This window comes from Xyrauchen texanus, chromosome 29, assembly GCF_025860055.1.
Source record: "Xyrauchen texanus isolate HMW12.3.18 chromosome 29, RBS_HiC_50CHRs, whole genome shotgun sequence".
NCBI classification, from domain to species: Eukaryota; Metazoa; Chordata; class Actinopteri; order Cypriniformes; family Catostomidae; genus Xyrauchen; species Xyrauchen texanus.
Window position 1 is genome coordinate 6608691 of NC_068304.1, and position 27602 is coordinate 6636292.

At 36.7% G+C, this 27602-nt stretch overlaps 1 protein-coding gene across 2 annotated transcripts in view; it reads left to right on the forward strand.

Moving 5' to 3' along the window:
* LOC127622856 (tropomodulin-2-like) overlaps nucleotides 1-27187 on the forward strand; it is a 48074-nt gene extending 20887 nt beyond the window's left edge. For both annotated transcript variants that reach the window (XM_052096967.1, XM_052096968.1), the window contains exons 4-10: nucleotides 12882-13004; nucleotides 16140-16211; nucleotides 16341-16471; nucleotides 16615-16722; nucleotides 17024-17167; nucleotides 18136-18280; nucleotides 23936-27187. In XM_052096967.1, coding sequence (XP_051952927.1) covers nucleotides 12882-13004; nucleotides 16140-16211; nucleotides 16341-16471; nucleotides 16615-16722; nucleotides 17024-17167; nucleotides 18136-18280; nucleotides 23936-23967 — 755 coding nt within the window. In that variant the 3' untranslated portion in view covers nucleotides 23968-27187. The remainder of the gene's footprint in view (nucleotides 1-12881; nucleotides 13005-16139; nucleotides 16212-16340; nucleotides 16472-16614; nucleotides 16723-17023; nucleotides 17168-18135; nucleotides 18281-23935) is intronic.
* The last annotated feature ends 415 nt before the right edge of the window (nucleotides 27188-27602 follow it).

Here is a 27602-nt window from a genome sequence, read left to right on the forward strand (position 1 = left end):
CTAGTGGGGTTGTTCCACATTTCTATGAATCCTGTTTTGAATAGAAGACTGCTGTACAGACGCCAGGGCTGGCTATGTTCTTTTTTTTTACAGTTATGAGAAAATCAGCTCTACACCTTTCAAGAGTGGTATGCTAACCCCTCCTCCTGCTGTGTCAACAATTTGCTCTGAAAAATTGTCTGACAGGTGAATGCACTGTTTGACTAGTGAGTCTAGAACACTGCTAGAACACTGCGCATCTGAGTTTTCGCCGTGCATGATTGCGCCGTCCATGTTTTTCGAATGGGTGGAGTCAGGGCCAGCGTTGGAGGAGAGAAGGTAGGACCTTAGAGTTGTGTATTTTCAAAATCTGCCGGCCGTTTTGCAAATCACATACCCCACCTTTAACGTAAGATTGCTGCCGCCACTTTCAATACAACATCCCATACAGATGTTAATGGCAAATATTAGTTATCTGTGGTCATTCTTGAATACATCTGAATGATTTTGGAGAATTTTACTGACCCCTACCGCTGGTTTGTTTCTAAAGAAGAAAGTCAAACTCCTCAGGAATGCATTATACATTTCTCTTGAGTGTGAGAGTTTCTCTCCTAGACTTGAGCTTCTTATCTGTGAAGTCCATCATCTCTGATGGGTTTAAGATCATATTCCTACATTCAGCATAAACACACACACACTGGACTGTATTTCAAATGCATTACAAAGTAATCAGGTGTGTGTCTGTCTGTCTGCGTGTGTCTGTCTGTCTGTAAATTTTGCAACAAGACTGATCAGTGATGTTTCCTAAGGCATGCATCACTATTATTATTATTATTATTATTATTATTATTATTATTATTGCTCATACTTAAGGTAAAGGGTTTAAACAAACCTTAAGTATTCAGCTCTGGCATGTAACTCATCCCAGACAATTTGTGCTACAGACATGTGCTGCATTTTGAGGAGACACGTACTACTAATTTTAAAGTATTGTTCACCCAAAAATGAATATTCTCTTATCATTAACTCACCTTGATGTCATCCCAGATGTGTATGACTTTCTTTCTTCGGCAGAACACTAATGAAGATTTTTAGAAGAATATTTCAGCTCTGCGGGTCCTTACAATGCAAGTGAATGGTGACCAGAACTTTGAAGCCCCAAAAAGCACATAACGGCAACATAAAAGTAATCCATATAACTCCAGTGTTTTAATCCATGTCTAAAACAGTGAATCTAGGAAGTGTAATCGAGCTTGAAATCATGAGAATTTTCATTTTTAGGTGAACTATTCCTTTAATAATTTAATAAATAATATGCAAACAGATGAAAAATCCCATAGATTTACATTAAAGGAGGGACTTGTGACATATAAGAGCAGAATGTCTTTGTCTCTCTTTCTTGTTCTTGTTAGTCATGTCTCTTTAGCACAGATTAAGGTTCTTTAGGTCACTGAATACTAATAAGGAAATGTCCTATCATAATTTCAAATCTCTGTTTACAATAGACACACAACTGCAATTTAGAAAGACACTCCCATTATCACACACACACACACACACACACACACACACACACACACACACACAAACCATTCAGTGTCCATACTGGACAGTTAACAGCATCTCCCTTCTGTAAGAATGTGCTTCTTTTTGCCTTTTACTCTGTAAAAGTACCCCACATTTTTGTTGGACATGTTTCTTTAAAGCTCCTGCTTCAGGGTTTGTGAGACTGGACTTTGAGAACATTTGTCAAATGCCACATTTGAGAACAGAGGTGGAAACAGGAACTGCTGGAATTCCTCAGGGATGGGGAATGAGAGAGATTGTTGAAGTGCTGTGTATCACTCTCTTTATTCTTTACTGTATGTTACAATGGTAATGCTGTCAGTGTGGGCAGGCATTACACATAAAGGGTTTGTTACAAAGGCATTCTGGGATACCCCTGATTGGTCAGTTTGCTTGACAGATGGTGAGTGTAATCCTTAACAAAGTTGTGTGATATGGATACTGGCACAATAAAGTTATCACCACCTTCCGCAGTCGGCCTTTATCCCTTTCGGAGGCTTGATTAGCCTGATAAGGGACCGGGTGTGTAGAATTACGACCCAGTCCCACCCTTTGCCCTGCCACAAACGCTTTTTTCAATTGACTGTGATAATCGTTTTTCTTTATTCTGATTCACAGTCTCTACTATTTTCAATCAAATTACTGTTTAATTTAACGATTTCTGTTACAAAAAAATCATCAGATAAATACAATGCCTTACTATGTCACTCTTCATACCAGACCACGTAAGTATTTTGTCAATTCCGTTTATGAGAATATTTTGCCAATCTCCCATTAATTCCTATAGGGAGTTCTGCAGAGCTTGTCAGAGCGAGCAACTGTAACCAAGGGGTGGAGCTTAGCGAAGGGTCAGTACTTATTGGATTTTTGTTACCAAATTATATTTGATATTTTGCTATTTATATTTCATATTTTAACAGGACAGATTCTTGCAAAAGTTTTGTTTTCTTAAAAATTAACATATTTTATTTTATTCATGATTTTTTGTAAAATACCACTAATTACAACAAGTGTCTTTTAACAACACATTGTCATATCAACAATCATCCAGAAATTACTCTGGTATAAGTCGCATGAGCCTTAAAGGAATAATTCACCCAAAAATTAATATTTTCTCATTTAATCACCCTCATGCCATCCCAGATGTGTATGACTTTCTTTGATCTGCAGAACACAAATTATGGATATCCGCTCTGTAAGTCCACACAATGCAAGTAAATGGTGACCAGAACTTTGAAGCTCCAAAATACACATAAAGGCAGCATAAAAATAATCCATAATACTCTATTGGTTAATCAGTTTGTTCAGACATGATGACAGGTGTGGGTGAGAAACAGATCAATATATAAGTCATAGTTTTATCATAAATTCTCCTCCCTGCCCAGGAAGGTGCGATATGCACGAAGAATGGGAATCACCAAAAACACAAGGAGAATGACTGAACAGGGAGAAGAATGTATAGTTAAAAAATAAATATTGATCCGTTTCTCTCCCACAACTATCGTATCGCTTCTGAAGACATGTATTTAGCCACCAGTTTGTCTGGATTACTTTAATGTTGCCATTGTGTGGATTTTGGAGCTTCAAAATATTGGCACCCATTACCTTGCTTTATATGGACCTACACAGCTGAGATATTCTTCTAAAAGTCTTTGTTTGTATTCAGCAGAGGAAAGTCATACACATCTGGGATAGCATGAGGGTGAGTAAATGATGAGAGAATTTTCATTTTGGGGTGAACTATCCCTTTAAGTAGCTAGCACATATCATAGCAAAAGTTCTTGGATCATTTGGAGTCAACATGATAAAATGGATGACTTGTGGATCAGTATGTTTTCCATTCACTAAAAGAACCAGCTGGTAAGAGATCTCACTGTGAAATCGGAAGCAGTAGTTTGATTAGTCTGTGCTTACCGACATTTGAAACAGTGCCACCAGTGGCCAAAGCGGTAAGTGTTGCTGGGTGTATAGGCATGTGTGAGATCCATTAGCAAGTTGTTTTCAGTTGTATAGGCTGAAATACAGTGAAGAGGAATGCATATTAATAAACTGAATCCCCTAACCCAAACCTAACCATCAGGGGAGTAAACATGTAAACCTCCGAATGACACTATTCACATTATGCCAACGCAATTTCTTTCTGGTTTCAGTTTGGAATTCGAACCAGATTACACCAAACCTGCTGAAATATAAATGAACACTTATAAATTAATTCCTCAAAATTCTCTAAAACATTTGAAAACATAAAATGCATTATCCGGCAGGGCTGCCAGTTTGTTTCCGTTGATACACAGGGTAAATAATACTTTGTTAATCATCGAATTGGATGCAGTTATCAACTGATTCTGATAATCACAAAATGCCTATTTAATCAGCCTGGCTGACATAACAGTCTATCACTAAGCGTAATGAAGCTACAATTTTTGGTATCAAGCCAACCCCTTAAAATATTCACTTGTTGGGTTTGTTGATGCTGTGTTGATTTATTCTGCTGAAATCTAGTGATTCATTAAGACTCCAGTATATAGGACTTCCTCTCTGTTTGCTCTGCTGTCTTGCTGGGGTCCTTGAGTGTTCAACTGGCTGTGACGGTGCTCAAGCAGAAAGACTTGTTGTCTGTGTTGGTCCACAGGGAAAAAAACAGGATGTGATTGGATCTGGAAAGGACAGGAAGTAGTTAGGAAGTTTGAGTCCAGCCAAGATCAGCCGAGCTCAAGAGACCAGCATGTGATAGGCAGAGCTCCTTTCTTCTGCTTCTGACTGGTTCTGCTTGTGCTGCAGGCTTTTCTCTGTACCAGAACAAAAAACAAACACCAAATAAAGGACTTTTAATAATGCTTTCCCTCTGTTCTCAGTATGAGGTCTGTTACAAAGAAGGGGTTTGTGTATATATTTTGGATGGTCCAGATCCATTTTCTTCAAGAAATGTAAAACACAAAAATCAAGTTCTTTTCAGTTATTTAGAGGGCATGTGGTCTCAAGAAATACAGGATTGATAATTATTACTGTAAAAGGATAATTGTCTTGCTCAAGACATGATTGGGGATTGTCTTCAATTCTGACATTATTAAAGGTGTACTCTGTATTTCTTTTCCTCATTAAAAACGTTTACTTCTAAAGAAATGAAATGCACATTTTAAACGTATGTATACAAATCATGAGCACTCACATGAGATGACATATCCAGTCATATCAGTTATCTTATAAAAGCGGTTTTATACATGAAGAGAGACCCCTCATGGGGGCTGCCATGGTATGACAGGGTTTCCCGCAGAAAATGTGTTAGTTAAGGTGGTGGTGGTGGTGGTGGTGGTGGTGGTGGGGGGTATTTGTAATTGCATAACTCCTGACACAAATTAAGACAAATACTGAAACTTGAGTCATATCTTTTTAATGATGTATTAGTTTGTCAAGGTAATAACATTACAACTAATAGTCCGTCAAAATGTGCAAAGCTTATTACAATTACTGCTTATGGCAGAGCTGACACCTAGCATCGCTACAGGCTATCCTCCTTGGTTTAGAAAAAAACTATTCAAGGGCCCTTCGGTAATTGCACTCTTTTACGAGTGGACCATTTATGCATATTTTCATGCAGGCTGTCAGACTGTTCCCCTGCAGTCTGTTCCGCAAGTCTGTCTTGATCTATACATGGAAAGTGAATGAAGTTTAGATTAGCGTCGAGTCGCTCCTTTACTGTCGAGTCGCTCTACTAAAATTCGCGCTGTGAACATAAAGCCCGCCTACTTTGATTTGATTGGTCATCTCAAATATTCTGACATTGATGAGCAGTGACAGACCAATGAGGTTCAGATGAACACACAGACACACACACACACACCAAAAATAGTGAACCAAAAAAAAATCCTGTAATTTCCTCACTAGAGCTGGGCGATATGCAAGAAATATGTTCACGGTATTTTTATTTAAAAACAATATAACAATATCTGATTACATCGTCAAACCCCTGGCTGAGGGATCCATGAATATTCATGCTTTTTTATTTTTTATTTGATCCCCTTTTGTCCCCAATTTGGAATGCCCAATTCCCTCTACTTAGTAGGTCCTCGTGGTGGTGCGGTTACTCTCCTCAATCCGGGTGGCAGAGGACATGTCTCAGCTACCTCCACTTCTGAGACAGTCAATCCATGCATCTTATCACGTGGCTCCTTGTGCATGACACCGTGGAGAATCTCAGCATGTGGAGGCTCATGCTACTCTCCGCAATCCACTCACATCTTATCACGCACCCCATTAAAAGCGTGAACCACTAATCGTGACCACGAGGAGGTTACCCCATGTGACTCTACCCTCCTTAGCAACCAGGCCAATTTGGTTGCTTAGGAGACCTGGCTGGAGTCATTCAACACACCCTGGTTTCAAACTCATAAATACATAAACATAAAATAAATATATATATATATAAAAACCATTGGTTTTTAATGACCGATAAGCCGATGATTTTAATTTGGTCAATAATTGGCAGTCCGATACATCGGGCATCCCTAAATAATATATATATTATCGGACTGCCAATTATATATATATATTATATAATATATATATATATATATATAATTGGCAGTCCGATAATATATATATTATATAATATATATATATATATATATATATATATATATATATATATATATATATATATATATATATATATATATATATATATATATATATATATATATATATATATATATATATATATATATATATATATATATATATATATATATATATATATATTATATATATATATATATATATATATATATATATATATATATATATATTATTTAGGATGCCCGATGTATCGGACTGCCAATTATTGACCAAATTAAAATCATCGGCTTATCGGTCATTAAAAACCAATGGTTTTATAATTACGTGAATTTTTCTTTTGTCTTGAATGAAGTTAATAATAATTTTTACCTGTGTGTAATATAAAGAAATACCTAAAATAAATTACACAAATCTGAAAAAGTAAAGTCTGTTGAATGCATAATATGAATTTGCAATATTTTATCAGATGAAAAATGTGAGGTCTGTTGTTTAGAACTAGCAAAATAACCTTTTCACGGCATAATATTTCATATTATCATTATTTGTTATTTTATCTATTTATCTTGTTTTTATCTTATATGATTTATCTTGTTTTATCTTTATTGTGGTTCTCCTTAAATGTTTGGCACAGATCTTTAACAGATCTTATCCATGTTCAATGGTAATCATTTATTTTTAGAACAATAAAATAGCTATGTTTTTAAGCATTATTTATAAGCAAAGAATTAGCTATATTTTGTTGTTGTCAAAATCTCTTTCAGTATCACAGAATTATTGTCTTAGCATGACTATTAAAGTGCATGTATGATGTAAGTGCACTGACTGTCAAGTTCCAAAATGGACAAAAGCACAGAAGTAGTGCATTCGAGTTTGTGTGCTATATTCCAAGACTTCTGAAGTCATATTTTGAGCTTGCAAATCTCCTGCGCCATGGTTTGATGTTAAACATTATTAATTCTCACGCATCTTGTGATAACAGTCCTAACAGTGTCTGAATATGGCAGTGGGTAAGAATGCCCACATTTTAAGCTTAAAGCAGGTTTTAATTTGTGCTTGTTAAAATAGTTGTGGGGTGATCTAATTCACATCATGCTGTTTTGACTTCAGTGCTGCTTGTTATTACCTTGTGTTCATAATTTTAATTACCAGGTCTTGAAGGCATAACATTTGTGTTTTTTCTGTCAGTGGAAATTCTGTGCTCAAGCTAATTTTATTCAATGTTTCATGGTAGTTGAAGAAAATTATGTTTAAAACACATGTGGATCTTTAACTGTCTTTAGCAAGGAGCCTTTAAAGGAACAGTTCACACAAAAATTAAAATTCTGTCATCATGCTCTTCCAAACCGGTATGACAGTAAAATATGCAATGAAATGGTGACTGAGACTAACATCTCCTGTAGTGTTCCACAGAATACAGGTTTGGCAGAAGTTTCGTAGTTAGGTAAACTATCCCTTTTCGTTCTTGCATTAAAAGCAGCTAGAAGGAGTGCAACAAAACTGAATATTAGGCATGTTTACAGATACAAAAACTCCCATAAACACTTAAAACACTTGCCCATATGCAAGTAAGCTTAACTCGCCTCCTGAGTCATCTGACCTCCTATGTGAACAGTCCCAATACAGACTTCCTCTGAAACTCTCACCAGAGGCTCTGCACCATGAAATGATTTTTTACTAATCTGTTTCCATATTCTATACTTAGATTTTCTATTAGCTTTTTATTATCTCTATCTTGTATTGTTTGTGCACTGGAAGCTTCTGTCTCAGACAAATTCCTTGTATGTGGAAGCATACTTGTCAATAAAGCTCATTCTGATTCTGATTTCTTGCCTGCACTGATAACATGTTTGTAGCAGGCAGAGTATTTCCACCGTGAAGGAATTCAGCCACACCTAAAACTCAAAGCCTTCTCTTGTGTCCAGAACAATCAGAGGGGCCTTAACACTTGTAGCCATTCTGTTTGGAAACAGTGAACAACACAAGTTTCCAGTTAGAATTCAAGAGCAGCAGTCACAAACCCTCACAAAGGGTTGATTCTGTCAATTGTCTCATTTTCATTTTGTTCCTAAATTGTATGATAAAAATAAACATCAGTACTGTTTAGTATCAGTCAAATGCTGACCATTAAAATAAAAAATTAATACAAATACAATAAATAAACCACTGAGCTAAAACAAGATTTATTTATTTTTTAACTTAAACCTTGTGTGACCTTCGGGACATTTTTGTCTTTTCATTTTTGTTATTTTTGGGTGAATATCAGTTCCTTTAATACATCTATAATATACTGTGTACCCAAAATAGTTACACTCAGGACATTTGAAACCCATTTAAAAATGCAATATTTTATCCCAGTGCCATTAAAGCATAAAATTATGTATTCTATGATACTATGCTTTCATTCCTGAGCCTTGGCTTCAAAATTGTTTTTTTTTTAAATATATTTTCCACCAGATGGTGCTATTTTTCACTTGTTTAGCCTATGGAGCAAATACATGCTTTTTTCCTATTTTCTGTTTGCTTTATTATAGAGCACTGCTGGACAATTGAATAAATAATGCAGCTAAAGTGGTTTGGGTGTGTTTGTGTGTGTAAAAAACAACAGTGCCATCATATAAACAAACTGGCATTTAAAGCATTCAGTCCTGAAAATGAATGAATATTTGATAGTCATGATCAGGACTGTTGGTTAAAAAAAAAAACTAATTGGAAGTGGAAAATAATATTATTTATGAATATTATTATGGCAGTTTTTGATGCAGACATTTTTGTCCTCAAAGGATCTCTGTGTAACTCTTGTTTTTGACGCACAAGGGTTAAAGTTTCGGATGAGAAGCAAGCACATCCGATCAGTTAAATAGGAAATAACAGGGAAAATTCAACTCCAAATATCATGTTTGCTCTAAGAGTAAATGCAAGTATATAAGGTAGTGTGGCAGAAATGGTGAGCCGTTGTTTTTGTTCTTGTACTTTTTGTGATTCATTATGCAGTAACAAACTGGTGTACTGTAATGATTGATGTATGCAGTCATTGAATGGTCAAAAGGGACACATAATATGATTAGGTGTAAATGGTGATATTTCTGTAAATGGCGCGTGTCCACTTGTGATCAGATCGCCCAAACGCATCCTAATACCAGGCAATAAACAGGCAGGACACACACACAAGAGAGAGCAAACAGTTTTCTCTTTTTATATATATATAGGTGATATATATATATATATATATATATTACTCACCTAAAGGATTATTAGGAACACCGTACTAATACTGTGTTTGACCCCCTTTCACCTTCAGAACTGCCTTAATTCTACGTGGCATTGATTCAACAAGGTGCTGAAAGCATTCTTTAGAAATGTTGGCCCATATTGATAGGATAGCATCTTGCAGTTGATGGAGATTTGTGGGATGCACATCCAGGGCAAGAAGCTCCCGTTCCACCACATCCCAAAGATGCTCTATTGGGTTGAGATCTGGTGAATGTGGGGGCCATTTTAGTACAGTGAACTCATTGTCATGGTCAAGAAACCAATTTGAAATGATTCGAGCTTTGTGACATGGTGCATTATCCTGCTGGAAGTAGCCATCAGAGGATGGGTACATGGTGGCCATAAAGGGATGGACATGGTCAGAAACAATGCTCAGGTAGGCCGTGGCATTTAAACGATGCCCAATTGGCACTAAGGGGCCTAAAGTGTGCCAAGAAAACACCCCCCACACCATTACACCACCACCACCAGCCTGCACAGTGGTAACAAGGCATGATGGATCCATGTTCTCATTCTGTTTACGCCAAATTCTGACTCTACCATCTGAATGTCTCAACAGAAATCGAGACTCATCAGACCAGGCAACATTTTTCCAGTCTTCAACTGTCCAATTTTGGTGAGCTCTTGCAAATTGTAGCCTCTTTTTCCTATTTGTAGTGGAGATGAGTGGTACCCGGTGGGGTCTTCTGCTGTTGTAGCCCATCCGCCTCAAGGTTGTGCGTGTTGTGGCTTCACAAATGCTTTGCTGCATACCTCGGTTGTAACGAGTGGTTATTTGAGGCAAAATTGCTCTTCTATCAGCTTGAATCAGTCGGCCCATTCTCCTCTGACCTCTAGCATCAACAAGGCATTTTCAGCCCACAGGACTGCCGCATACTGGATGTTTTTCCTTTTCACACCATCCTTTGTAAACCCTAGAAATGGTTGTGCGTGAAAATCCCAGTAACTGAGCAGATTGTGAAATACTCAGACCGGCCCGTCTGGCACCAACAACCATGCCACGCTCAAAATTGCTTAAATCACCTTTCTTTCCCATTCTGACATTCAGTTTGGAGTTCAGGAGATTGTCTTGACCAGGACCACACCCCTAAATGCATTGAAGCAACTGACATGTGATTGGTTGATTAGATAATTGCATTAATGAGAAATTGAACAGGTGTTCCTAATAATCCTTTATGTGTGTGTGTGTGTGTGTGTGTGTGTGTGTGTGTGTGTGTGTGTGTGTGTGTGTGTGTGATTATTTATATATATATATATACACACACACACGTATGTCAAAATGATGGAAAGCATTTGGAATTATCCATCAATGTTTTAAAAAATGTGGTAAATGACTGAGTTTTCGGTTAATGCAACCACTGTGAGTGATAATTAAAGAGAGAGTTAAATAAAAAATTCAAATTCTGTCATCAATTACTCACCCTCATACTGTGCTAAACTCTTGTGACTTTCTTTCTTCCTTGGAACGCAAATGGAGATGTTAGTCAGAATGAACACCTGTGTGAGGGAGAGTAACTGAAAACAGAATAAAAATGTTGGGGTTAACTGTTCCTTTATGCCTTGGGTATGCTTTATTTTGTCATTACATATTGTGCATGATGGAGCATTCCAGCCATTCAAATTATCCTCTGAAAGAAAGAGAAAACAAAAGAGTGAAAAAGAATAAACGAAAGAATGAACAAATGAATGAAAGCAAATGAACGATTATATAACAAACAAAAGAAAGAATAAACAAACAAACGGTTGTAAGAGAACAAAACAGAAAGAACATATGTACAGTATGAAAGAATGAATGTACAAAAGAATGAATGTAACACCCTGTCTACACCGGATGCGAGCGGCGTGTCGCATCAAAAGCAATAGAACCCCATTATAATCAATGATGCACTGGACAATAAACGAGTGTCGCGTTCCATTTTGTGCGCACGCACTGGTGCAACAACCTAAATTAAACCATTTAGAACGTTCGTGTCGACGCTTCCAGTGTAGACAGGGTGTCAGGGTTCACACAAGGTCCTTAAAATGCTTAAAGTGATTGATTTTAGCTTTCAGAAATGTAAGTACTGGAATACATTGAAAATCGGCATGTATTGTGCTTAAGATAAACAAACAAACAAACAAACAAACAAACAAGAGATACTTTTGGTCAAGCAGAACATCTCCTCTCACACCCTTCACATAGACAATCACACAGTGTGAGAGAGCTCAGCAGCAGTCACATGTCCTGAATGAAGCTGTAGACTGTGTTATTCACTGTACAGAGAGAGCGAGCTCGTCACAAGACCGGCTCATGTTACACAGCCTCATTATTAGCGTCAGAGAGAGTCTGATAGCGCATGAATGCAGTCTGATGAGGTGAAGCTGTTATCATGATGGGCCTGTGGACTATGTGCATTCATTATCTGTGTGTCCAGTTCATCAACACCAGCCATTCATACTCCTGTCTGAATGACCACTAGCCCAATGTCTCTCTCTCTCTTTCTGCTGCTGTGCTGTGGTCTTCAGTTTTTATTAGGGCTGATGATGTAGCTCAAAAAATATCTTGTGATTATTGGTAAACCCTAACTTTTGATCATATTTGCTTGCTTATATCTCGATATAAACAACTAAGCCAAGTAGATTCATGATGTTTTAATGCAAGACGTAAAATCTAGGTAAAAATAATCAAAGCATGTTGTCCATACTGTTTTTCACGAAGGCCCCATTTACACCTGGATCAGAGAGCACTAGACCGTAAGTGTAAATACACCCAAGACACATTGTGACCGGATCACTACTGAGTGTGTTTACATGGGCAATTATAATCAAACTATTGTGTTGTCAAGCTACAGTCTTCATTTAGTTTACATGACACTGCGTAATCAAATATGTTAGCGTGTGAAGAAAAGACGTCACATATGTTTTCCGCTTGACCTTTGTGTCATAGTAGCATGTCAAAATCAGTTAACTAGCTTGTCTACAGGGACACGCAAACAACACCTACAACAATGTGGAAAACTTTACAGCTATGTGCATTTTTTTCATTCTTGACATGTTGAATTTGGTGCAGATCAGATGTACTTTATCTGTTGTGTTTATGGTGATGTCTGAAGGTAGAAGATGATGCAATTTTCTCCTGGATTGTTCTAACTATACCAGCTCTGCTTTGCTTCACTTTCATCCTTATAAACTCTGTGTAATGTTAAATAATAATGTTAAAGTTGAGCTCAATCAACAGCATTTGTAGCATAATATTGATTACCACAAAAATTTATTTAGCTTCATCCCTCCTTTACTTTAAAAAAAAAAAAAAGAAGCTAAATCTGTAAGTGAGACACTTACAATGGAAGCAAGCATCAAATGGACATTACGTTTCTTAAAGAGTGTGTTGCTTGATTTTATATCGCCAGACAAATCTTCATAAATATATCATGAATATTCAATATTCACCCAGCCCTAGTGTTTATAGACAGATTTGTGTGACTGATCGCTACTTCCTTTTGGTCCTGTAGGAAAGGCGTGGGTGCCCAAACAGAAGCCAATAGAGTTGCATCAGGAGGAAGCCACAACCCTTGACCCAGAACTGGAAGAGGCACTGTCCAGCGCTACTGACATTGAACTGGGGGATCTGGCAGGTACAGAAAGAAATCGTACCATAAAGTCAGCTAGTGACAGACACAGAGACTTTGTTCAGAATATCATACTAACATACTGCTCGTACTGTTTCTGCAGTTTACAATCTAGTATGGATACTGTGCAAAACATATCTTTTTTTAACTCATTCTTATTTGACTGGACTGCCAAAAGTAAAAACATTTTTATACACAATTGAATAAAAATAAAATGCAAAGAATTTAGTTTCTCTTTTATTTTATAGTGAGAGAGAACTCTTAACAACACTAGTGTTGTTGAATGTACAGCTCCGAGCTGTTTCTAGTGTTTTCTGTCATTCACTCTGTTGTTTTTAACATTTCACATCCCTTCCTTGACTCTGGGGGTCTGAACACCCACACTGCAACTATTCACAGCTTGAGAATAATAGCAGAGCAAACAAACCCTCTGTCTCTTTCAGTATACTGCCTTAAATGATTGCTCCTGGCTGCTTTCCCTCCCAGCATGCTTCATTATAGACCACAGACACTTATTCGCTCTATGCAATGAGTGTTTTTGGTCAGCTGTGCCGAATATCACGTATCCGTAATAACATATAAAAATAGTATTAAGGGATTGCAAATAAATGTTGAGAAGATTCCTTTGCTTGTTATGTCCCATTTCTGTCAAGACAATTTTGTCTCTTAAAGGGATACCAGATTTGGTTCTTAATAAAAGTTTGATGTACAGCCATGGCCAAAAGTATTGGCAGTGACACAAATTTTGTGTTTAGCTAATTTTTCTGCTTCAATTGTTGTGGTTATGATTCACATTGTTTCTAGATTATTATGCAGAGTGATCAGATGCATTTTAAATAATTGCAAAAAGCTTCATTGGCCAAATTCTTTTTACTTTATCACCCAAATTTCACTGTTTTGTGGTCCTGGCACAAAATTACCAGCCAACATAATTTCACTAATCATATCAGCAGCACCTGGGAAAGTGTGAACGAGTACTAGTCAGGTGATATCACTCTATCATTCAGATTGGATTATAAGAGCAGACTGATTGCTATAAAATGAGGGAAGAAGTCCTTCCAATGATTGTGTTCTTGTTCGCAATGTTTACCTCTAAAGAAAGACATGCGGCCATCATCGTTTTGCATCAAAATGGCCTCACATGCAAGGAAATTGCTGCAAAGAATATTGCACCTGAAAGAACCATTTACCAGATCATCAAGAACTTCAAGGAGAGAGGTTCAACTGCAGTGAAGAAGGCTTCAGGACGTCCCAGAGTGTCCATCAGGCGCCAGGACCGTCTCCTCCTGAGGAGTCAGCTATGGAATCGTGTCACCACCAGTGCAGAGCTTGCTCAATATTGGCAGCAGGTTGGTGTGAGTGCATCTGCACGCACAGTAAGGCAAAGACTTTTGGACAATGACATGGTTTTATGAAGGGCAGCAAAGAAGCCACTTCTCTCCAAGAAAAACATTAAGGACAGACTGAAATTCTGCTGGGAGTACAAGGATTGGACAGCAGAATACTGGTGCAAAGATATTTTCTCTGATGAATCCCCCCTTTCGACTGTTTGGGACATCTGAAAAATCGATAGTCCGGAGAAGAAAAGGCGAACGCTACCATGAGTCCTGTGTCGTGACAACAGTGAAGCATCCTGTGACCATCCATGTGTGGAGCTGATTTTCATCCATGGGAGTGGGCTCTCTCACAATTCTGCCCCAAAACACTGCCATGAATAAAGAATGGTATCAAAACATCCTGCAAGAGCAACTTCTCCCAACGATCCAGGAGCAATTTGGTGATGATCCATGCATTTTCCAGCATGATGGAACACCGGAGTGGCTCGGAGATCATTACATTGAAATTTTGGATCCGTGACCAGGCAACTCCCCGGATCTTAATCCTATTGAGAACCCGTTGTCAATACTCAAAAGGCGAGTGGACAAACAGAAGCTCACAAATTGTGATCAACTCCGAGCACTAATAAGGCAAGAATGGATCGCCATGTCAGGATTTGGCCCAGAAGCTGATATCCAGCATGCCAGAGTGAATTGCAGAGGTTATAATGAACAAGGGCGAACACTGTAAATATTGACTATTTGCATAAATTGAGTGTTTTCTTTTCAATAAAAGCCTTTAAAACTTATGAAACGCTTATCATGGTTTTCCAGTATAACATAGAATCATGTGAAAAAATTATCTAAAAAAACTGAAGCAGCAAACTTTGGAAAACACTAAATTTATGTCACTGCCAATACTTTTGGCCACGGCTGTACAACCCCAATTCCCAAAAAGTTGGAACAATAAGGAAATTGCTTATAAAAACAAAAAACGATTCACCCTGTTCTACATTTTTAAAACACTACAACAATACATTATTTGATGTTTTACCTTGTGAATTTATTATTATGAATATATATTTTTTAAATATTCAGATGTGGACATTTGAGTGTTTAACATTGTGTAACATTTCTTCTTATAAAACTTAAGCGTTTGGGGACTGAAGACACAAGTTTGTTGAGTTTAGCATGCAGAATTTCCCCCATTCATCCATTATGCAGGTCTTCAGCTGTGCAATTGTACATTGCTGTATTTTGCGCTTCACAATCTTCCACACATTCTCAACTGGAGACAGATCAGGACTGCAGGCTAAACTAGCACCCACAGTCTCTGCTTACTCCATCGTGCACTTGTAATCCAGGCAAATGTGGTTTGCCGTTATCCTTCTGGAAAATGCAGGCCCACCCTACACGTCTTGCATTTGTTGCTCCAAAATTGTTACATATTATTTTGCATTAATGGTGCCCTCAATTTAACCATACCATGACATATACTGGCTTTTGATGCTGTTAACAGCTTGGATGGTCCTCTTCCTTTTTCCAAAAACAATTTGAAATGTGGATTCATCTGACCACAAAACATGGTTCCACTGTTTTACTGGTAACATTCAAAACTCTTCCTTCCCAGTCCACTGGAACCATTAATTCAAACCAAGCTGTATAAAATAGAATTTTCTGAAATATAATGCTATAAATATGTAGAATATGGCTAATTTTATGCAGTCATGCTCATTTGTTTTAGAGAATATTTTTGCTATAGATCAGTGATTCTCAACCTTTTTTGGATGAACACCCCACTTCATGTGTTTTGTTATTCGTGTAGCTATTCTTGGCGTGAACACACTGGTGACAAGCACGCAGAGTTACGACAGCACCGGTAAAGATGGTTATAACAGTGAGTTCATTCACTTCCTCTTTCAGCAGAAAACATTTCTATCAGAATATTCTTTAATAAATTATATTTAACTTTCTCACACTAATTTGACACCGTTAAAGCTCATATGTGAATGTACGTCTGTCATAGATGTTATTAAAGGAGAGACAGTAAAGCCAGTTTTCGACGAGCCACCAAACCCTACAAACGTGGAGGAAACTCTACAGCGGATAAAATCTAACGATTCTTCTCTAACGGAAGTCAATCTCAACAATATAAAGGTAAATAAACCCAGTTTACTATGCTGAATGCATTAAAACATGTGCTTGGACATTTGACAATTGATTTCTGTCCTCCAGTCTTTTGATTTCATATATGAGCCAGACTGTTTAATTGTGCATAACAAATCTGTCTTTTCTTCCAGAACATTCCAATCCCGACTCTGAAGGAGTTAGCCAAAGCCATGGAGAGGAACACTCATGTGAAGAAGTTCAGTATGGCTGCCACCAGGAGCAACGACCCTGTTGCCGTGGTGAGGGACCCGATTCAATTCAGATCTGTAATGAGCTGTAATGACTGCTGACTTTAGGGATGTGTCTTAATTGTGCTTTGAGTGCCACCTATTATGCAAAACCGGATTAATATGACGGCATTACAGCGTTTGTGTTGCAAGTGTTTTCTTGTGCTGATGTTTTGCCATCACTGCTGTTTGTGCTGGTGCTACATATCATCAACTGTAAATAGGATTTGTTTAACCTCTGAGGAAGGCTGTTTAACCAGTTAACTTCTTTACAAAAGTGGTTGTCTGTAAAGATGTTTGTGTGTTCATGCAGGCATTCTCCGATATGCTGCGAGAGAATAAGACCCTGAGGAGTCTGAACCTGGAGTCCAATTTCATCACAAGTGCAGGAGTTCAGGCTCTGGTAGAAGCTCTGCGGGAAAATGACATGCTCTCAGAGATCAAGATCGACAACCAGGTACAAACACACTCACACATCTTCATTTCATGTCAATAAATATTAGCCTTTTCATTTCACTTGTAATGAAGATAAACAAATAAGTACTGGCCTGCACTAAACAGTGCAACAGTCTGGTTCCAGAAGTAAAAATCCCATTAGATTTTCCATATGGGAATTGATTTTTAACGATTACTATTAAACCCTCAAAAAACAGCCCAACCGTGAATTTAGGGATTGTTAATCGATGGTGTATGCTTCTGTCATAGCCATCAGTCTGTTATTTCAACGTTTTTTTTTTTTTTTAAATCACGTTACATTAAATAGCATAAATCCTGGTGAAGAAATTACACTACCCATGATCCTGAAGAGAAAGATTGACCAATCAGAGAGTCGCAGCAATCGCGCTCTCCAGGTACTACCTGCTACCATGATGCACTTTTATCAATAACTTTTAATCAGTCGTTTTATATTTTTCCACACAAACGTTTTATTGGAGAAAGTCAGATCTGTTTTCCATTAACAATATTTATTATAAACGATAATAAATTCTATAAATTAAATTAAGTTCATACTAAACAGAAATGCAATAAATTACAGTGGACTGAAAATGTATTCAAATGGAAATTCCACCACTTGCATTTCATAAGTATATTTAAATTGTAAATAAAAATAGGCTACGTGCACATGGTATTTGGAGTCCTGTGGTGTTAATGTTAATTAATAATTGATAATTAATTTCGATAACAATAAAGTAGGAAGATTGACGTGCCATAATTTCCTCATACTGCATCTCGTGTTGAAATGTGTTAAAACACTGATGTGCAAGATGCTATGTAAATGAATGCAAATGTTGTTCATAGTGTGTGTGTGTGTGTGTGTGTGTGTGTGTGTGTGTGTGTGTGTGTGTGTGTGTGTGTGTGTGTGTGTGGACTTATGTAATCACATGTGATAGAGATGTCTCTGACGTGTCTGTTAATGGTTTTCAGCGACAGCAGCTCGGCACATCAACGGAGATAGAGATCGCTAAGATGCTGGAACAGAACACGAGCATCGTGAAGTTTGGGTATCACTTCACTCAGCAGGGTCCTAGAGCTCGTGCCTCTGCAGCCATCACAAAAAACAACGACCTGGGTGAGAACACTCTTTCTCTCTCACACACGCACACTCACTGGACATGGGTTACACACAACAGAAACAGGCAAAAGTTTGATTGACAGAAGAGAGGAGGGGCTTACTGCAAGTCATAATTGGTCCTCCCTCATTCTACTCTCTCTGCTGTTACCATGGTGAAGCTTTAAAGGGGACATATGATGTAAAACTGAATTTTTCCTGCACGTGTAAAAATGAAAGGGTTTGTAGTTTGAGTATGTAGACATAATCAAACATTCTCAAAACTTCATCCTCACTCAGCTCAGAACATTAATTGAAACTAAATGGTAGAAATGGGTCATTTAAAAAAACATCAGTTTATTAAACTGAGTGTTTCTTCAACTTTGGGTAATTTTAGCACTGAGGATTTCTTGAAAGTAAAGTCTCAAAACATATTGCACATACATTTTTTTGCGTTTGCTCTGATAAAATAAGTAATGATATGTATGGCCGTCAGAACATGAGTTGGCTTTTGACCTGTAACTTTTCAAACTACTGAGGTGATGCCACAGCACTGTTGAGTGAATTGTTCTTTTCTTTATTTTAAAAAGTGTACAGAGTTTCTCTCTTAACACACACTGAGCTGCAGGATGCGGCTGCCCTGACCTGAAGGCACAGGCAAGATAGACTGTCTGACTCAGCTGAGAAACCAATCAGAACATTTGTTTCAGACGCGATTGGATATTTGTTAACCAATCATATTTTCTGTTTCAGTAAGGGGTGGGAGATTTCTAGCGTTGTGAAATGCTGTTGCGCTAGCAGTGCTGGAGTCATCACCATTTGCGCTGTATGTTTACTTCGCTGATAAACGTGAAAATATTTATGTATTTAAATGCTAATAAAATGCTATTACTTATGCTATTAAACTTTGTGAAAATACTGGGTGTCACTGCACCTGTGCAACAATTTTACTTTACACAGATAAGCACATTATAGTACACAAATAAAATAAATAACCATCAATTCTAGATGGTAATAATAATAATAACTAATATATATATATATATATATATATATATATATATATATATATATATATATATATATATATATATATATATATATATATATATTATACACAGTTGTAGTCAGAAGTTTACATAAAACTTGTAAATCAGTTTTTCACAAGTCCTGACATTTAATTGTAGAAAACATTGCTCTTATTTTCTTAGGTCAGTTAGGATCACTATTTTAAGAATTTGAAATGTCAGAATAATAGTAGAGAGAATAATTTCTTTCATCACTGTGTGTCAGAAGTTTACATACACTTTGTTAGTATTTGGTAGCATTGCCTTTAAATTGTTTAAATTGGATCAAACATTTTGGGTAGCCTTCCACAAGCTTCTCACAATAATTTGTGGAATTTTGTCCCATTCCTCCAGACAGAACAGGTGTAACGGAGTCAGGTTTGTAGGCCTCCTTGCTCACACACACTTTTTCAGTTCTGCCCACAAATGTTCTATTGGATTGAGGTCCGGGCTTTGTGATGGTCATGCAATACATTGACTTTGATTTCCTTAAGCCATTTTGCCACAACTTTGGAGGTATGCTTGGGGTCATTGTCCATTTGGAAGACTTATTTGCGACCAAGCTTTAACTTCCTGGCTGATGTCTTAAGATGTTGCTTCAATGTATCCACATAATTTTCCTTCCTCATGATGTCATCTATTTTGTGAAGTGCACTAGTCCCTCCTGCAGCAAAGCACCCCCACAGCATGATGTTGCAATGCTTCACAGTTGGGATGGTGTTCTTCAGCTTTTCTCTTCTGATCTTTGTCCCCATGGGCACTTGCAAACTGTATTCTGGATATTTTTATGGTGGTTTTGGAGCAGTGGCTTCTTCCTTACTGAGCATCCTTTCAGGTTGATATAGGACTTGTTTTACTGTGGATATAGATACTTATCTACCGGTTTCCTCCAGAATCTTCACAATGTCCTTTGCTGTTGTTCTTGAATTGATTTGCACTTTTCGCACCAAACTACATTCATCTCTAGGAGGCCGAATGCGTATCCTTTCTAAGCAGTATGATGGCTGCATGGTCCCATTGTTTATACTTACTATAGTTTGTACAGACGAACGTAGTACCTTAAGGCATTTGGAAATTGCTCCCAAGGATGAACCAGATTTGTGGAGGTCCACCATTTTTTTCTGAGGTCATGTCTGATTTCTTTAGATTTTTTTCAATAATGTCAAACAAATAGGCACTGAGTTTAAAGGTAGGTCTTAAAATACATCCACAGGTACACCTCCAGTTGACTCCAAATAGCCTTTCAGAGTCTAATTGCCTAAAGGCTTGACAACACTTTCTGATTAAAGGCACAATTATCTTAGTGTATGTAAAGTTCTGACCTACTGGAATTGTGATATAGTCAATTAAAAGTAAAACAATCTGTCTGAAAGCAATTGCTAGAAAAATTACTCGTGTCATGCACAAAGTAGATGTTCTAAACGACTTGCCAAACTATAGTTTGCTAATATGAAATCTGTGGAGTGGTTAAACAAATTAGTTTTAATGACTTGTTATGTAAACTTCTGACTTCATGTAATCATATAGCCAGTTAATACATTTAAATGAATTAATAAAAAATAAAATTTTCTTCCAACCATTATTACATGATATGAGGAGAGAGAGAGAGAGAGAGAGAGAGAGAGAGAGAGAGAGAGAGAGAGAGAGATGGTTGGAAGAATAATATGGTTTTTGTTTTGTCCATATGTATAAAGTTATTAATTGGCTATATGATTACATGTTAACGAGAACATTACACTCATATTAGCTATACAATGCTTTACAGTTTATCATGTATTCGGTTGTTTATTAGTTTATACATTTTGAAGCGTTACCTCTTTTACTAGTAATAAAAGAACATTTAAACATATCTATAAATTTAAATAGATATTTAAAGTCATGTGTAATTCACATGGGACTATGCTTACAACAGTCACCACTACACCATTGGAAATGATGCTGATGGAAATGAAATTTTTTTACGTTTGTGAAATAAAACTCCTTTGTCTTACTAAGGCTAATTTTATAGCTAACATTTTAACAAAATATTTAGTGTAATTTGGCAAAATTACAGCTTGATTTTAAGGTGCACTCAGTAATTTTTTTTCCCTATTAAAAAAGTTTTTACTCGTATTGTAATTTAAAAATATAAGGATAAAATAGGGGGCCTGGGTAGCTCAGCGAGTATTGACACTGACTACCACCCCTGGAGTCAGGAGTTTGAATCCATGGTGTGCTGAGTGACACCAGCCAGGTCTCCTAAGCAACCAAGTTGGCCCGGTTGCTAGGGAGGGTAGAGTCACATGGGTAACCTCCTCGTGGTCCCGATTTGTGGTTCTCGCTCTCAATGGGGCACATGGTAAATTGTGCGCGGATCGCAGAGAGTAGCGCTTGTGGAGTCTCTGCGGTGTCATGCACAACGAGCCATGTGATAAGATACACGGATTGAAGGTCTCAGAAACTGAGACAACTGAGACTTGTCCTCCACCACCCGGATGGGGGTGAGTAACCGCACCACCACGAGGACCTACTAAAAAATTCTGAATTGGGAGAAAAGGGGATAAAAAAAAAGTATAAAATAATAACCGCTCTCATGACGAGACTCTAGTCATATTAGTAACCTCATAAAAACGGTTTTATTCTACATGGAGAGGGCGCCCACATGGGGGCTGCCATTTTAGAATCACATAACCAGCTGAATACTACTCACTTAATCTCAGTAACCATCTTGTTATTGGACACATTTACTCTCGGATTAATCATGGATGATTGTGAATTGTGAATGGCATCTGTAACTTGATTTTGACCCCGCCGGGGCCGGGTCGTGATTATACACACCCGGTCCCTTATCAGGCTAATCAAGCCTCCGAGAGGGATAAAGGCCAACTGCGGAGGATTGTGCGTGAGAGAGAGATAATTTACGGACATGTCCGTCATGGGTGTGTGTTTGTCTTCTGTTTAAGTTTATTATTAAAGTGTTGTTTGTATCGTCAAGACAGTTCTTGCCTCCTTTCCATTGACTGCTTTACACACCTCAAGCGTGCTCTTCAAAGACACTTTGTTTTTCACTATCCACTCAGTTAACAAGTACATTAAGTTTCTGGAACAAACTAAATGTTTAGTGTGGTGGAAATGACACCATAACTGTGGAACCGTTGTAATTATTAGAAATTTTAGAATTTATTTTCAGACAATAAATATTTAAATGGTATATTTCACTCTTAGTTAAGATGATAATAGTTTTTAAAATGTAATGATTATTATTTTTATGATGGATTTTCATAGTTTAATATTGAAAGTCTGGGTTGGGGATGAAACTAAAACCGTAAAATCTGTACATAAAAGACATTTGAAAAGTACCAAAAAATAAATGAATAAGGCCTGATAAAAAGTTTCCTATTCTGTTTTAATGAGACCTTCATATAACAAAAAGAAAAAGTTGAAATCTGTTTGTTTTAATAAAAATAAACCCCTGTGACATGAAAGTGCTTGAAGTTGAAAACAACACCCATTTACAATATTACTACATGTGTGCACATCAACACCTATGCAATATTCAGAAACACAAGTGTTATGCAGCCATGATGTTACTCATTTCACATGCAAAAATATCAGCCAATCAAACAGGACCTATTTGCATATAGAATTCTTAAAGGTACAAAAACATCCTATTTAAAGTTCAGAGAGAGGGTGCAATAAGATCATAAAACTAAATGATGACAATATTATCTTAGGTGTAAGAAATCTTTACTAACATTAAATGTGGACAAATATATGTAAAATATTACCCTTTTTCTAAAGAATTTTTCCTGCATTGTTCATTGTTGTTGTCTCTCTCTCCGTGTGAAGTTTGGATCTGTCTCCTGCACTCAAGTCTTATTATATTACCACACACACCCACAGAGACTGTGTTTTACACACTTTCAGGAGTGTAAGACATGATGCCATGCGTCGAGCTGTATTTGAGGGTCACACGCATCATTAGGTATTAGTGTAAGAGCATGGGGTTTAACCTTTAACCTCTGATGTTCGGGATGCATCTAACAGCATGTATGGGAAGGTCTTATAAGGTGATGTTCTGAGAATGTGCGTGGTTTTGTTAAAGTTTTTATGACTCACCTGTACATTTGATCAGGTTATACGAGTCTGATAAGTTATCAGATCCACACTGCTGTCAATTCAGGCCTTATTTAGCATTGAACAAGACTGCATGGTTTAAAGAGGAAGTGGCTGTCATTTTGTCGGATTACTTTAATGATTACTTCATAAATATTACTTATTACCTTTTTGTATTTATACTCAAGTGATGTACTTTAAAGTAAAGTTACACTACTTTTTGACTTAAAGTAATTATTTTGTAATCAGATTACTTTTGCTCTTGTGTGATGCTGCATCTACGTCGCTGGATGTGCGACAAACACAAAACTTACTTTTGTTAACGCACCTTGAATTTGAAATTTCGTTAATGTGTGAAGCGGTGTAACAGGATAAAGGTTTGACTAACACATTTGATTCATTAAGCCTCTTAAATGTGCAGATCTCATTAAAGGTTGTCGTAGCTCACAGCATGCTGACACTGAGCTCTGTGAAATGATACGATTACTAACACATCTATTTTTCTCTCTTTCAGTGCGCCGGAGGCGAGTAGAGAGAGACATGTAGACTATCCAGTATCTCTCACACTCTCTCTCTCGAGTCTTTGCCAAACCGTCTGAGGGAGCTGTTTTACCTGAAGAAGGGACACAACTGGATATTTTCCCTCTCTATTGTTAATACTCAGTGATCTTTTTTTGTCATGTATTGTTGTTTATTGTCTTTTGTTTTTACCACGGCAACTCGTTTTGTTTTCTTCTACTTTTTTCAGTTTTTGCAAATGTAAAATCTTTTCTGAAGTTCTATAAACAAACAACTGTTTAAAGACGGTTAAATGTGGTAATGGCTGGATGGGGTCAGAACCTGTCACCCTTGCTGACTCAAATCTAGACTCAACCTAACTGGATCGGCTGTGTTCCCTACTAAATGTGAGCTAAATCTAGATGTGTTGAGTCTGTGTTTGGAGCACAGGTCTGAAGGAGCGCACACAGCAGTGTCGGCCAGTGAGAGTGATGCTGAGCGTAATGGACACTCCTTAAAGAAGGTGATGGACACCTCAGAAACTTTCACTGTGAGTAAGATGATTGTGTGACTGTGTGTGGATGTCGTCGGGCAGCTGGAACTCTTGAGTTTAGGACCATTCATGCACTTTTTCAAGAATACATACAGCACATAGAGGTTTGTTGAAGAACTCTGTTTCAGAGGTGTATTAACTCAAACCGCATCTCATTTACATGCACGGCAACAAAGAAAAACAAATATTTTCTTAATTAGTATTTTTATCTTGATTTCCAGTAAAAACAGCCAAATATCTAAAAAAAAAAAAAACTTGCAAAACAGAATGACAGGAAATTAAGTCTTTCAGAGAAATGTAGCAAAATGTAGTATAGTTTTTGCTTATAACAAGAAAAAACAATACGCCAATGAGTTAAGAAAAAAACTTGATTCAAAGGAAAATATATATATATATATTTTTTTTTTTTACCTAATTTGCTATTAGTTTTTTAGTTTGTTTCTTGTTTTAAGCAAAAACCCCTACAAAATTCTGTAAGATTTCTCTGAAAATTAGAATTACTCTGAAAAGGAGACTTAATTTCCTGTAAATTTGTTTAGCAAGTATTTATTTATTTTAAGATGTTTGGATGTTTTTACCAAAAAAAAAAAAAAAAGACAAAAATACTCATTACATTAGATTCTTTAAATACTCATCAAATTTTGCTATGCAATTGTAATGCGTAAATACAAAAATAGGCTAAAATATTTGTCGTTTCATGTGATCATCCTTAAAACAAGTACAATTTTCTTAAAAAGCAAACTGTGTAATATATTAAGACTTTTTTTTGGAGAATATGAAAGCCTATTTAGTTTTGTTGTTGCATATAGTAAAAAAAACAACAACAACAACAATTTAAGATTTCTGCATTTCATCTTCATAACAAATCTCCATTGAATTGAATAATCTTTAACAAAGTTGAATTAATAAAACTTAAGTAAATTTGTTTTAATAAAAAAAAAATTAAAGATTCAATTTGATGAAAATTTGTTTAAATGAAATATGAATTATTTTAAATTAAAATGCGTAAATTTTAGGCTTAAATATGTTTTGAGTGTAAATTAACAATATTGTGAGATTTATACTTAAAACAAGAAACAAAAATGCCAATAGGGTAAATGTCATAGTAATTTGACCGCTGTAGTACTTCGGTTTTCCGCGTGCCTGTAAATCTTTATTTGTCCTTGTGTCAAATTTCATCAATGGCACAGAATGTGTGACGTTCACATGCGCCTGTCATTCACTGTCGTTCACATGCGCCTGTCGTTCAAGTAAACCATAATCTTAAAAAAATACACTTCATTCAAAATTATTATCTAATCCAATTTTGCTTTTATGATAATTTCTTCGCGTGTGTGAGCGTGAGCACGTGTGTGTGCGCGTGCGTGCGGGCACGCAGTGTATCAGTTTGTCTTGTAAAATTCACAAAAAATTAAACTCATTGTAGATCAGCACCAATGAGAACTCTGGCCCATTTGACACTTGAAGCATCTGTGCAGTTTTCAGGTCCACGGTTGACTGGTTTCACAAATAGCTTAAAATCCGTAAACTGCTAAACAGTTATTCTCACCCAGCAATGTATTAAGGGATATTTTCTATGTGATATACAGTAGTTGTCAGCTGTAGATTTAGATGAGTCTCTTTACTGTAGATAAATGTGAAATGGCTTTTCTAATACCATGCCAAAGACTAACACCTAAATACTCTCATTTTCATGGCTGTAACAGCGGTCTGGCTGGAAGTAGGGGTTTGGGTTTCATTTATTTGCATTTATTAAGGATTAGATCATGTAGGATCTCTGTGTTTAGAGACGGAGAAAGATTATTTTAAGCTCTTAAAACCTGTGCTGATGATTAACATAGGGAACTGTTGGTAGTTAAGAAACGAGAGAGAGGCTTGAGAAACGGTTTAATCGTAAATAATGGCCACTTCTGTGGTGCACGGTCCTGATGAGGGGTGGTCCTGGTGTATCTAGTCCCCCCCCCCATGCACACACATTCATGCATGTTTGCATGTAATGCGAAGCTTTATCTTTTCACTAAAGCTATCTAACATGCTTTCAAAACAACATAATACAAAATACCAATTAATCCTTATTGCTTGGCATTTTCTGTGAGCTTGCACGTACAGTTCATTGATTGTGGCACGTGTAATATAGAGCACAGAAGCATATTCTTGAGAAAGGTGGTGAACCCTCCCTTTTCGCACATCGTACGGCATCTCCGATTGAGCAATCTGAGCATGCTAGTATGGATTATATAGCTGGATTTCACAGGGGAACCTGCTTCTAAAGCAAATGCTTGGACCAACTTCTACTTTTTCCTTTTCTCATGTTGATTTATTATGTTTCGTTTTGTACTGTTCTATTGATTTGTCCTTTTATTTTTCTTTGTGAACAAATGCTGAATTGTATGAAATTGTGAGGTTTGACTTCAGGTTATTGTTCGTGTTTAATTCATTAGGGGTTTAATGGTTCACAATTTGCTAAAGCTTTTGTTCGTATGCAGGAACTCTGTCTTAATGAGTTTCTTTGAAGGATCCATCTCAAATCCTCTTCAGATGACTCCACACATATAAAGATATACATCAAAATATCATGTATTGTATACACCGCTTGTAATGCTGAGATTTTGTATGTTAATACTACATGTCTGGACTCCAGAAGAGGAAATCTTATTATGTACTGTTAATAACACAACTATGTAAAGTATCAGGTGTCCTCAATAAAATGTATGTTTTTACAGATTTGCTCATTCTTTATTTTTTCTTTTTCTAACCCTGTTACAAGAGCTCTGGCAAAATATAAAAATTATGATAGTTGTGTCAAATCTACTCAACAAAATAAAACTGCAGAAAATGGTAGGAAAAGGTACAGAATATGCATACATTGATGGAAAGGAGAATCTCAGGTCTTACCAGTTAAATGTGGCAAGCTCCATTAACATTCACTTTTATACACAATTAATTCTTTTATTTTTAAGGTAGGACTTGTTTTAGTAATTAGTAACATTTAATAGTGACTTAGTCCCTATGATTTATTGGTTACTGTTCATTAGTACATATTTTTCTATTCAAATAGTGACTAAAGTATCTATTTTATTATTTCTAATTGAATATTTATAATGACTAGTTAGAATCACTCATTTATATT